This window comes from Crassostrea angulata, chromosome 9 (genome assembly GCF_025612915.1).
Source record: "Crassostrea angulata isolate pt1a10 chromosome 9, ASM2561291v2, whole genome shotgun sequence".
NCBI lineage: Eukaryota > Metazoa > Mollusca > Bivalvia > Ostreida > Ostreidae > Magallana > Magallana angulata.
Genome location: NC_069119.1, coordinates 655630 through 668753, shown reverse-complemented (window position 1 = coordinate 668753; position 13124 = coordinate 655630). Strand labels below are relative to the sequence as shown.

The following is a 13124-nucleotide window of genomic DNA, read 5'->3' as shown; positions in this document are numbered from 1 at the left end:
TAAAACCTGCGGTTAAAAGCCCTGCTACCAGGGATGGCTTTGGCGAAAAAGTTAAGCGAACCACAAAGTGATTCCATTTCTTTCAGGGTGGCTTTTTTAGAAGAAGTAATTGATGAAAGCTTGGACCTAAGTTCTGCAACCTTATTGTCAGGAATAAAAATGACCTTATCTATGGTATCAATACCTAGTCCTAAGAAAGATAGACGAGTACATGGGCCCTCAGTTTTCTTGTCGTTTATTGGGACGCCCAACTCACTGCAAGTTAACATGAACATTTCAGCAAGCTTTGAACATTGTAATGTATTTTGCTCGCCAACAAACAAAAAATCATCAAGATAATGGATGATATTATAATTTTGAGACTTTTGTGCTACGAGCCAATGCAAAAATGATGAGAATTTTTCAAAAGATGAACAAGCTATGGAACAACCAAAGGGCATGCATCTATCAAAATAGTATTTTTCTTGAAAACATATTCCTAACAGTGAAAAATCTGAAGGGTGAATAGGTAAAAGTCTGAATGCGCTAGACAAATCCATTTTACAAAGCAATGCCCCTTTACCATTCTCTTGGATCATAGAAATGGCTTGATCAAAAGAAGCGTAAGACACTGAGCACAGAATTGGATCAATATGCTCGTTGACGCTATTGCCAATGGGCGCTGACAAATTTGAAATTAACCTGTAGCCTCCATCTTTCTTGGGCAGGACCCCAACAGGGTTACACCTAATGTTGGGAAAAGGGGGTTGGGAAAAGGGGCCTGACATCCTTCCTAACGTAATTTCTTTCTCAATGATAGCCAAAAGTTGATCAGCATGTTCACTCGCGGACTTCATATTTTTGGATTGTAAGTAGGCTCTTGGGCCTATGTAATTCAAGTAAAAGCCGGATTTGAAACCATTTAATAAAAATTGAGCATTCTGAATATCAGGATATGTAGCGAGGTATTGCTCTAAAACGGAGATCTTAATTGGGGTTGAACCTAGGTGCATGAAATCTTGGTCTTGGTAGCTGATAATGCCTTGGGCGTAAGGGACGAAAATTGGTGTAATTTTGCGGGGCAAAATTTTGGTGTGCTGGATTTGGAGGGGGGGATCTGATGACTTGGGTCTGGGTCGACTGATAGGACCAACAATGCATGCGTGGGTGTGACTTGTTGCAATGCATGCATATATGCTGGAATGAACACTGGGGTTTGGGACAGGAACCTTTAAAGTTATAATCAAAACATTTGAGTGACGATTTTGACTGTTGTGGAGCTTGTTGAACTTGAGCCTGCATATACAATAACCATAACTCCGCATCGATAGAGCCAAATGAAATTGATGTGTTTTTTGACATTTTGAGACGAAACTGTCTGTCGTATTCAATCCAATTGCCATTTATATTACGGCTATATCCTAAACGTATTGTGTGGATATATTTCAAGATACCCTGTATGTCTGATGGGTGTCTAGCCAGGTATATGCTTGAGAAAATCAAAAATGCATCAAGCCAGGTGTTAATTGATGTAATTTTGTTAGTTTTAGTTTTTGGTTCAATAACTAACTGACCCTCAACTATGGAAAATTTGTGCGAATCCTGAGCGGATGTATCAACTGTTTCTGAATTGATGATTTTTGACAGATCAATGTATTGTTTTGACCATATTTTATCTTTGATGGTTTGAGGGACATGAACCCCAAGCTCATCAGAAATGCTTATTAAAGGGTTTTCACCTGAAGTTGATAGAGGGATTGATGGCGCTATGGAAGGTAGCGGTACTGCAGTCTGCTCACTGGTTGTGGGATCATCGACTGGTAGCTGATGCTCTTGATTTTGAGGTTGAGTGGACACAAACTGGACCGCTGCCTGCGTGGGCCTGCTCGGGCCTGCTTGGGTTTGGGTGGCTGTGGTTGCCGGATTAAGGGCCCTGAGAGCCGGATGAGCATTTGGCCTGGCGTACGGTGACTTGCTCTTTCTTTTAGACCTCAACATTTTCTAGGAAGTTAGCAAAGCTGAGTAACTTAAGATACAAAGTTATAAAGAAATATCAATGAAAATTAATGTATCATAAACGTTATAATATGGCTATAAAGTTATACCGTAAGTAAACAATAAATTCATTGTATCTGTTAACGTTACGTATTTATGCTATATGATACTAGTATATATTCTATATGCAACCGTAGTCCTAGGTCAGCACTAGCTATGTAGGCCCGTTAAGGCCTACTTGAATTTGAATATTTTAAAATTTATTGTAAATTAAAATTTTACAATGGAATATTATATTTTAATGATGATGACTAAACTTTTTATTAACCAAGTTATATCCATTGATAGCCCGCAATTTGACTTGAAATAAACCTACATCGTAATGACTATCTAATGTAACAATCATGGCCGCCTTAAAGAGAGAAGCAGACGAAATAAGAAAATTATCTTGTATTGCAAAGTTTTAAAACCCTCTAAAAAAAATAAATGGAATTGAATACGTACCGCAACTTGGACAATTGATTGAATTACACAAGATTACCCGATTACTATCCAACGATGATTAATCGAGCGATTAAGTCAGTCGTGATGAACAATGATTGAATTTTTTCCAGGTTGAAGCTGAGAAAGGTCGATACACAGTCGTGATGAACAATGATTGAATTTTTCCAGGTTGAAGCTGAGAAAGGTCGATACACTACTGCGCATGCGTAATATAAGGACCCCAAAAGGGGCCGTGCGAAAAGTTACGAGAACCTCATATTGAGGAGTTATCTTTCTTTCGATGTAGATATTAGTGAAATGGTTAATCTATTCATTTCCATAACATGACTTAACTCATATCGAGTTAAGTCGGATTACCTCAAAATATATGTTTTCCCCGTTCCACATTGCCCTGTTATGTCAAAACGATGCCCATCTAAAGCCCTCGCTGCAGCTTCAGCCCTCGTGTCCATCGTTTTCTTCAATTACGGAAAAAACTTTTCCGGATGTCCTTCTAATGTTTTAAATCTGCGCAGTCTCGGGGTGAATGTGAAATTAGTAACGTCACTACATGGCTTCTCGGTAGATCGAATGTTGACAGAAATCTGATTAATTCGCCGATGTAGAGCTTTAGGGGTTGAATTATCCGAAGTTTAGGACAGAGTTAAGTTGTTTGACGCTAGTTCTCTTTATTGTTATTGATTTAATCGCCAGGTCAGAGCAAATATCGCGCAACAGCAGATTTGTGAAAAATCGAGTTGCATCCCTGTTCGCTTTGCTCACTTCGTGAGCGAAGCTCATGGCTGAGTTTTTATTTATTTTGACTCTAGTTATTAGTTATTGATAAGATTGCCGACTCCTGTGGGTACAGGTCCTTACAAAACACTGAATAAAACATCCCGTACTTTCCCTAGGTTATAACTTAATTCGTATTTAATAACATCGTTAATTATGTTATTCAGTAGTCAACATGTTTTCAAGTTGTACAGTATAATGCCATGATGTGTATATAACCCATTGTTTAATTCGATTAAAATGTAAATATGCAAGGGGCGCAACTCAAGTTGCTCGCTAGATAGCGCCACCACATCACCGAGTTTTCGTAATAAAATCCGCCAACTGAAGGGTTTATGGGGAACAAAGAGGACCAAAAACCCTTGGCTAGCGAAGATGTGATTGGATTTGAATTAAGTTTTAATAAAGGACATCCTCTTTAATTTGCCTGGTCCAATATTTTGGCCTGACCTTAAAAATCAGCTATCAGGGAATTAAAATCGGTAAGTAGGTGACAGTTATACATGTAATTATTTTTAAAATAACGACATTCCTTTTCTCTGTGTAAGGGGATGGTGTGTAGCGTTTACCTTTCATGAATAATTATAATTTTGGTAAATACCGTTATAATTATCAAAAGTGTAAAATCTTCAAGGTATTTAAAATCCAAGCAAAAGAATGAATAACTTTTACAAATAACATTTTTATTTAGCTTAAAAAAAACAGGGTTCATGGGGAAATTGATACCAAATGATAAACAAAGTAACAAAACGGTTGGGTTTTTTTTTTAATTTTTTAATTTAAACAACAAAGAGGAAGAATAAAACCAATCAAAGTTGTATGAATGAAAGACGGAAGGCTGGAAACCTTGTTCTGCTGTAAACTTTACATGTATTTAAGGAGATTATTATATAAATCAACAAATGATAAGCAAATTTAAGCTAATTTTGAAGATTTATAGAATATATTTGAAAATGGATCCTAACTTTCTGGTACATGTAAGAAAATAAAGTATTTTGTTTTGATGTATTAAGTTTATTTTCTGAATTTCAACACAGTATAATGCACTCGATGTGTAATGTTTTTTAGATTTTATTATGTGGGGTTGCTTTTTAAATTTTTTTGAGTTAATGTGGTCGCTTCTCAAAAAATGTCTAAATTAAAAAATGTTATTATATATGTAGCAGACTGTTTATTCATATATAACGTTATTACTGGCAATATTCAAAAATTTTCATTATAAGGAGAAGAATACCTAAGTTATTTAGAACTTGTGTCTAATCCTTATGATTTAATCAATAAAATATGTTAAATTCAATTCATTAAACATTTTGCATGATGTTATGATAATAATTCATACAGATATGCAATATAAGACAGTTATGACTCTCATAATAACTTTTGGATGAAAATGATCTTATATTGTACATGTAATCTTGCCGTTCAAAAATCGAAATTCGAAAATGTATGTATCGATTTAAAATTTACATGTTCTGCACACTCATCAGTACCTGTGAATTCAGGTCAATTTATTCTACTATACTTAACTTCTGTCATAATTTATCTACACAATATTTCTTTCCAAGATTCATCCACATACATGTGGATGAATGTCGGGTAGGGGTTTTGCTGACATAAAACATTGACTTAATAAACTAGTATGCATGTATAAGATAACAGCATATTACAGATTAACAGGTGCGTCACATTACAGAGCAAAAAGAGGAAGATTTGGGCTCTGTAACAGTCGGTGCTACTGTTGCAGCCGGGGACTTCTCCTCTAACTGTTTCGGCTCAGTGGACGTCTTGATGATATCCGAATTATTAGTTATCCGGCTCGGATTAAAATCGTCCGATACTCCATTCAGAAAGTATGTGTCCATAATTCCTTTCCCCTTTATATCTACACCACCTCTTCTCTCAAGAATATAACCCACGTTTCGAATTTGACTGTGAAAAAGGTTTAATGCTATTTACAATTATATAACGTAATCTTGTACATTTTTATACAATGCTACATATAATCACTTAATACGTTTTACATGTTTTAAAATATGCGCCAATATTTTATTGAAAAATGAATTTACCAACAAAATGAAGTGTTTATCTTACTTGTATGTAGTATCACTGATATGAACCCGACCCGGAAGTCCATGACTTTCCATGCGCGAAGCTGTGTTTACGGTGTCACCAAAGAGACAGTATCTGGGCATCTTTGTGCCCACCACACCCGACACCACCGGCCCAGTATGGATGCCCACTCGGATCTGATTGGGAACAAGTTTTGGTAAGAATAAACTTTACATATTCTTTAAAGTTATAAAAGCTGGTTTTTTAAAAGATTTCTTCCAATGTAAAACTTGTAAATATGTGATAATTTCAAACATCTGAAATAAGTCTTAATCTAAACATGTATGTGTAGCTTTCTAGAAGGAAAAGTTTTGTCAGATAAAATGTAAAGCATTCAACATCATTATGAGAGTTTGTTTTTTTTGTTTTTAAAATAATTGTTATTTAATAAAATGTGTAAGTGTAATTTTGCTTAGATTCATTAGATCATACCATAAATATTAGAATTTTGTAATAAAGATTTTTGGACATTGAATTATTAATAGCAACTCTACAATAATACAAATTCATAGCAAATATTACTTCAATGTTGACTATTTAAAAAAGAATACAAATCAAAATCAAAATTCGTAATATTTTGGAAATAAGACACCACATACAATTTGAGACACATCACCAATTTCAGACTGAAGTTTAGTTATTCTCGATGCTCAGTTTAGTCACATGTTTTACCTAATATTCCCAATACATGCACAATTCAATACAGTTTTTTGAAGAAACTAGTTGAATAACAAAATCTTGTATTTTACTTGAATACATTTCTGTGATACAGGATTGATCACGTGATTTGTATCCTGAATCATATCGAGGCCCATATTTGACATCCTGATGGCATGGTCATCTCTGGCTTCCGGAACTCCTGATACAACCATGTAGGCATCACCAATTGTTTCCACCTACAAGTAATGAATGACATACAAAGTGAATGAACTTATTTCAAACCAGTGTAGGCAAAGCAGTAATATCAGAATCTTTGCTTTTCAGTTCAGTTAATATGTTTAATTTGAATTCAATTTATGCTTTGCTAAACAGAAAATACGTAAAATTCATATTTAATTTATGCTGAAAACTGAAAAATAATTATTTCATTAATGAGATCATCTGCATCGTACGACTTGTTGGCCCATTTGCGAAACTTACTTTATAAATGTCGTGTTTTGTTGTGAGCTGATCAAACCGTTGAAACAAATCATTCAGAAGTTTGACTATGTCCATAGGATGGCACAGTGCTGCCATGTTTGTGAACGTAACTATATCGCTAAAAAGGATGGTCACATTTCCGTGTTTCTCTAGAAAAAAGCATTGATTGTTAGCTATTTGAAATGATTCTTCGCTAAGTCGTTTATCAAACGTATAAAATGTTGATTCCGATATTTTATAAAAGCTGCTTTGTTTTATAATGGGATGACATGGATACTGATGATTAGTAACATATTAACATTATTGACATATTTATGTATACAAACTACTTTAAAAAAGTCCATTCTCTCATCAATATCAACCATCAAACATCAGAATAAAGGCAATTTTGTCCTAGAAAAAAGCTATAAACAACTAGTATTACCTGCTTCCACCGTCCGACCCTCTCTTAGCTGATTGGCTACTTTCACCGGAAGCATCTGATACAGCAACATGTCTGTCTTCTTCTTCTCCTGGTCAAGAGCCGCCGCTAGTTTCTTCATGTCAGCTGTGGTTTGGTCCAACTTCTTACTTTTATTTAAAATAGGAAAGGGTATAATTTAACTATGTTCAACTTTTTAAATTGTTATCTTTATCTCTCTCTCTCTCTCTCTCTCTCTCTCTCTCTCTCTCTCTCTCTCTCTCACATTCTCTTTCTCTCTTTCTGTATGTCTAAATATTAGTTAAGCATAACTATAATTTCTTTCAAATTCATTCAATGTCAACATGGTTGTGCAATTGTTTGGAATACACTAGTGCATGTCAGGGAGTAAGTGTGTATCGATATCCATATCTGTAGACATACTGAGAGAGAGAGAGAGAGAGAGAGAGAGAGAGAGAGAGAGAGAGAGAGAGAGAGAAAGACTTGTACCTCATCTCAACATCCGCTCGTCTTTGTTCGTTCATGAACATGATTTCCATGGTCATGTTGTCTTGAGGAATGTTTGTGAGGTACGTCGTGGAGGAGATCAGATCCCCTAGGCTGTCAAAATGAGGCGTGCCTATAAACATTATCTCCTCCTTCTCCTCCAAAGGAACCATGTGACCTACATTCATTTGAATTTAAAAATTGTGATGTAAGCAATTAATTAAATGCAAAGATTTATCAAGTTAACATGAACAGAACAAACTCGGAATTAGACCTACTGATTCAAATGTTTGCAGACTAAAGAACAATTACAACAATTCGTAATTACACGGCATATTGTAATAATATAATTGCTTAATATTTCGTTAGAATTAAATTGTTAGTAAATAACAAACCCCGTAGAACAGGACAGTCTGATTTCGGGGGAGATCCATTGAGAGTCTTTACTTTTGGTTGCAAGAAAAAATACATGTATGAACTGTTACAACTCATGATAGCGTCATATTCAAACTTCATCTCAGGTTCTTTAATCTCAAAGATGTCATTTATTTTTGCTCCTTCTTCTTGAATTTCATTACAAAGGGTTTTCAAGTGCAAGCCCGCACTTTGAATGAACATGTTTTTGTCAAAAACGACACTAAACGGTAAAGCTGTATTTAAACTGATTTCGGGAACCGCCACCACGTTGTTTTCACGCGCATGCGCGAGTTGCTGAAGTTTGCTTTCTACGTGATTTTTCATGAGTTGGTCCTCTCCAGTAAAAGCTGCAATCTTTTGTTCCTCAAGAACCTTAACTTCAGTGATTACATGTTCACAATATTTTTGTTTAAATATCTCCCCCGTTTTCCTTGTAACAACTGTCATGCTGATTCGAGTTCCGAAAATTTGCAGTGCAACTTCAGTTAACATTCCTGTTAAAATTAATACAACATTTGTATGTTTCAGTTAACATTTAAAATAATATTTTGATCTTCACATTTTTTTTCATTCAAAAACTAATGTTTATTGATTATGCTGTTGTTTCTTCTTACCAATGGCCGCCGGATACATTCCCGGTCGTACGGTAAACACGTGTACAAACAACTTCCCATCTTTTTTTTCACATCTAAAATCAATAACACGGTATTGAATCATTGATTTACATCACTGAATGTACAAAGCTTTATATGAAACACATACTAATTATTTCAACAGGAAAAGGAAATTAATGATTTTGATATTTACAAAAATCAAGGACAGAGAACGTTTTGATGCAATGCATACAATTGTACATATCTATCTACCAAGGTAGGTTTTGCTAATACCGGAAGTGAGGAGGTCTCATGCCTTTGTAGGTTAAGGCCAAAAGGGAGTGTAGAAGATCCAAATTCTGCACAAATGTATGAAAATCTTTCCCAAGAGTGCGCAACATCCGGTCGTATCCACAACTTGTTGAGTAAAAGTAGAAGTAGTGTCCATATGACTCCAACACACCACTTACGTCTAACCCTGTATAGTAAGAAAAAAGACTTCCACAGGCCGTAACGTTCATAAGGAATATACAGCATTGTAAGGACCCATGAACTAACACTTTTATAAATGAAAAAAAAAAACTGTTGTCTGGTGCATTATTGACTATTATGATGCAGAGATAATTTGTAAGTTTAAAATGAGAGTTTTGGATATTTTACAATCCATGAAATATAGTAACAAATCATAAGGCTTTCGTTGACCCAAATTGTAAAGCTCGGTGCATGGTTGTAATGTATCTTACAGTGCATTTTGCCCACCAGGTGCACAGCCGTAGATTCTTTATGATCAAAAGTTCCTGTCGTATTTACAGACTCAATCACCCTGAGGTCTTTCATAACAGAGTTATAACTTTGGTAAAGGCTTTCTTGTTCATCTATACTCACCCATTTTTTTCCCTAGATATCGAAAAGTTCAGATGTTTATAGAATATATGCATAACATAAATGATCAAAAAGTAGTCCCTATCCTAGTGTCCGAATAAATACATCGGAAGCTCTCCGGCTAATCTTTGCTAGACCTAGACAAGTATGTATGCTAGATTCCAAGTTTAAGAGAAGATTTTAAAGATTTTAACCAGAAGTGTAGTGCCTTTACCATTAATGTTTACTCATAAGTAATAAGATCTAGTCATTAATTTACAATTTATGTTCCTTCCCCTTCCCCCTAAAATATTATTTTCATCGGAATGTTTTTTGCCAGTTTAGCTACTGATTATTTGAAATGCCAGAAAGTGACCCGCAATATACCAAACCGGTGATGTCATAAGAACTACTGTCAAAGTCCAAAGATTGAAATATAATGTGACAAAGATCCGTTTCCTTACATAATATCCTTTCTGTTGACACCAAACAACCATTTACAAACATGTGTTTTACATATTTTGTATCTAAGTTGTAAAAGGAGATTCGGAGTAACCCAAACGACTGCAGTTTTTCCCTTCATCATATGATAATCCAGCTTTCAATTGGCATTGGGACCAACAATTTTTCTGTCTATTCATTCGGTTTTATATTGGGCAAAAATGTTAAAGTTAAATCATCTACCATTATTTTTCTTATCAATGAGCGGAGATTTAAGAATAATTTCTTTTATTTTTTTTTCATAAAATGATAAGAAATGCTGATAGTTATTAATCCTAAAACACTTCTAGAACAATCCTAAAAATCTTTTTGTTTCATCGTTTATGCGCTGATAAACAAAGGACTAAAAATCTAGGTAAATCACGGATTGAAAGCAGGCTATAATTACTATCACAACACTAATCACACCTTTTGTTTTATACCCCATTATCAAATGTGTGCAAAACGGGAACACACACTCCCCCCATCCCCAATGATCCTACATATTAAATTCGCCAACTTTACCATAAGTGAACGATGGCGGACAAAATATTATTATAGTGTTATGTTCTCAATTTTGAATTTGAAAGGTGACAGTGAATAATAATCTACAACATGACAACTTTTTTGTATTTACTACATCTGACAACATGACAGAAGCAAACGAAAAAGGTCGAATCAGAAACATAGAGTTACAAATACTGTCTTCAATGATTTTGTTTATGCAAAGGAAAGAAATAAATAGTCTAAATAGTCTAAATGAGTCTAAATAGAATAATTTAATTCATTCTTCAGGTTGGGTATAGAGAAACCAGAAACGCGTCGCATTTCACCCCATTTACATTCTGGTAATTTCACTTGAATAATTCACCTGTGTTATTTGAAATGGCGACAACCAGGCTAATCGTTCTTTTATCGTCGTAGTAATGGAACAACATGAAATCGTTGTCATCGTCAAGGGAGGCCTCTTTACTGTAAGAAATACCGAGTACATTTATTCGATTTTTTATGTTGTTTTAATGGCGCGATGCGTTAAAGCTAAATATATGGTAAACTTTATAGTAAATTGTTTTATTTAGCTTTATAAAGTAGGTATAAAATGATATTACATAATAAATACAGTCGTGTTCATAAGTGAGATTAGTCGAAGTGATAATATTCATGGACACGTTAACAGTCAATTATTTATTGCGTGATAAAAAATGTTTTACTTAATTAATCAGATAATGTGTAACTTCATCAGATGAATGAGTTTCTTACAGAACAGCCTGCCAGACTTCTTCTCCATACTTCTTTAAAACCATCTCACGAAGACACAGATGAACGTGGCCGTGCTTAAACGTAAACACAACGAATGATTTATAAAAACAATTGATCACCAGTCAAGTGTTACACAGGAAAAAAGAGAGAAAATAATTAAGGAATAAAGAATCATTCTTTGAGTATTATGAGGTGATAATTTTGGTCGGGGCATGATCAAATCCAATAAAGCCCAAAGGGCTTTATAAGAGATTTGATCATGCCCCGACCGAATTTATTATCTCATAATATTCAAAGAATGATTCCTTATTACTAAAATGCATATTTATATAATTTTCAGCGATGGAACGATTGAAAATAAAAATATTACGTATGCAAACCGACAAAGACACTGGAAAATGAAAATATTGAAGAGGAACTACATTTTCACTGACTGTTTGTTTATTAATAATATTAAGTGCATCGTGTTTTAAAAATATGGTACTTCAAGCACGTTTTCTTTACACATTATTATGGTGAAGGATTCCTTGTTCATCTTATCCTTTTATCTACCATGGAGCACAGAAGACAATTTTAATTCATCCACAAATAATTTTAATTCATCTATACATACCCTTCGCCCTAACACCAGAAACCCTAGTCAAAGGGCAATGGCTTTTATCATTTTATTTAAATTTTTATTTTGTTGGAGACTAAACAGCTCGCTATAACGATGCAGTTTGTTATCTTTTTCTCAATTTCATAAGGATTAAAGAAGAATATATCAAATGTATGCAAGATATGCAATTTTACTAAAAGCGAACAAAATGGCCCCACCCCTACCCTAGAACTTATAACTCTGAGTTATTAAATTGACAGTTTCACATGAAGAAACAAACTTGTTGTTCAACCGTGTATTATGTACCTAATACGTATGTTTGGAATAGCAAACACATGTACATCGAATGGTACAGTATTCGACCAAAATATGTGTCCCGGAAGTTTTAAGAACATGCATTGTAACAGCTATGCTCATCTCTCCTTCCTCTAAGATGCTTCTCGTCAATTTCGGTAAGGAATGGTTTAGTAGTTTGAGAAGCTGCAAATGCTCAAATGTGTATGTCCATCGCACAACAAGCGACTAAAGATTGCATGCTCCGACTGAATTTACCGTTTTATTGATTTTAAGAAATTCACAAAATAATGTTACAGTATTGAAGCGGGCTGCCAAAGATTGAATTTGCCTGGGTCTGTGTTTCCAGTAAAATATATTTCCAAAACGAAAATTCGTGTCAGACTGTGCTTTGCATTATGTACATTCAAACCTGATTGTGACAATTATTTTTTTTTTTGATAACTGTAAATCTAGATTTTTCAAAAAAAAAAATATCATTAATTAATCGACTACTGTGGTACAGCTAACTCATCCTCAGATAACTTTGCGGAAATAGTTTGGCATTGAACATACATAGCTTGGCATAGATCAAGGTCAATCAACGGAAACATTCTACATGTAGTATTTGAAAGCATGATTGTTATGCCAACACAAATTTCATTTCCGTGTTTCCATAACTCTGTATCAAAATTCATTTGACAATTTTTGTTAAATCACATCTGAGTCACTTTTGAATAAAACAGTATTTTAAAAAAGATAAGCAACTGGCATTATAAATAATAAATTTAATACCTACTGAAATATATAAACACGTATTTGCCGTTTCACATTTTACTGGGGACAGAATCCAGAATTTTTTTCATAATACGTGATTTACAATGTACCTTTTTGAAATATCTATCAGTCGTTTTTAAACCAATATTTTCATGTCAACTCAAACAATGTGTAACCTATATATTTATTTTGTTAGTTTCATACTTTCTTCATACATACTATCACAGAAACATGATTTAAACTTACCATTTTCTCTATATAGATGCCAGATTATATTCAAATTATATCCATATGCTCCATGTCTTCTTGTCTACAAAGATTAAAAAGTAAACTATTCACTTTCTCCATCTCTATCGCCATATCCCATTCGTCCAATGAGCATTTTTTTAAAAATTCAATTACACTTACTTTCAATAGGAATGACTCCTCGAACTAAAGTGACATTAACAGCAAAAAT

The 13124-nt window shown here is 34.3% G+C and overlaps 2 protein-coding genes across 3 annotated transcripts; both read right to left on the bottom strand.

Annotated features, from left to right (window-relative positions):
* Positions 1–966: 966 nt before the first annotated feature.
* Positions 967–2596, bottom strand: LOC128162418 (uncharacterized). The gene is made up of 2 exons (XM_052825616.1): positions 2479–2596; positions 967–1980 (listed from the first exon to the last, which is right to left on the bottom strand). The coding sequence occupies exon 2, from the start codon at positions 1975–1977 to the stop codon at positions 967–969; it is 1011 nt and encodes a 336-aa protein (XP_052681576.1). The 5' UTR covers positions 1978–1980; positions 2479–2596.
* A 1297-nt stretch (positions 2597–3893) lies between these two features.
* Positions 3894–13124, bottom strand: LOC128163223 (soluble guanylate cyclase gcy-35-like). 2 transcript variants are annotated; one of them, XM_052826766.1, is made up of 13 exons: positions 13076–13124; positions 12914–12977; positions 11020–11093; positions 10631–10731; positions 8713–8896; positions 8440–8513; positions 7804–8319; positions 7412–7586; positions 6917–7071; positions 6502–6650; positions 6111–6257; positions 5344–5498; positions 3894–5181 (listed from the first exon to the last, which is right to left on the bottom strand). In XM_052826766.1, exons 2-13 carry the CDS (start codon positions 12914–12916, stop codon positions 4935–4937), a joined length of 1980 nt encoding a protein of 659 aa, XP_052682726.1. In that variant the 5' UTR covers positions 12917–12977; positions 13076–13124; the 3' UTR covers positions 3894–4934. The 2 variants fall into 2 exon arrangements, with proteins under 2 accessions (XP_052682726.1, XP_052682727.1); XM_052826767.1 differs by having other exon boundaries at positions 3900–5181; positions 6926–7071; positions 13076–13095.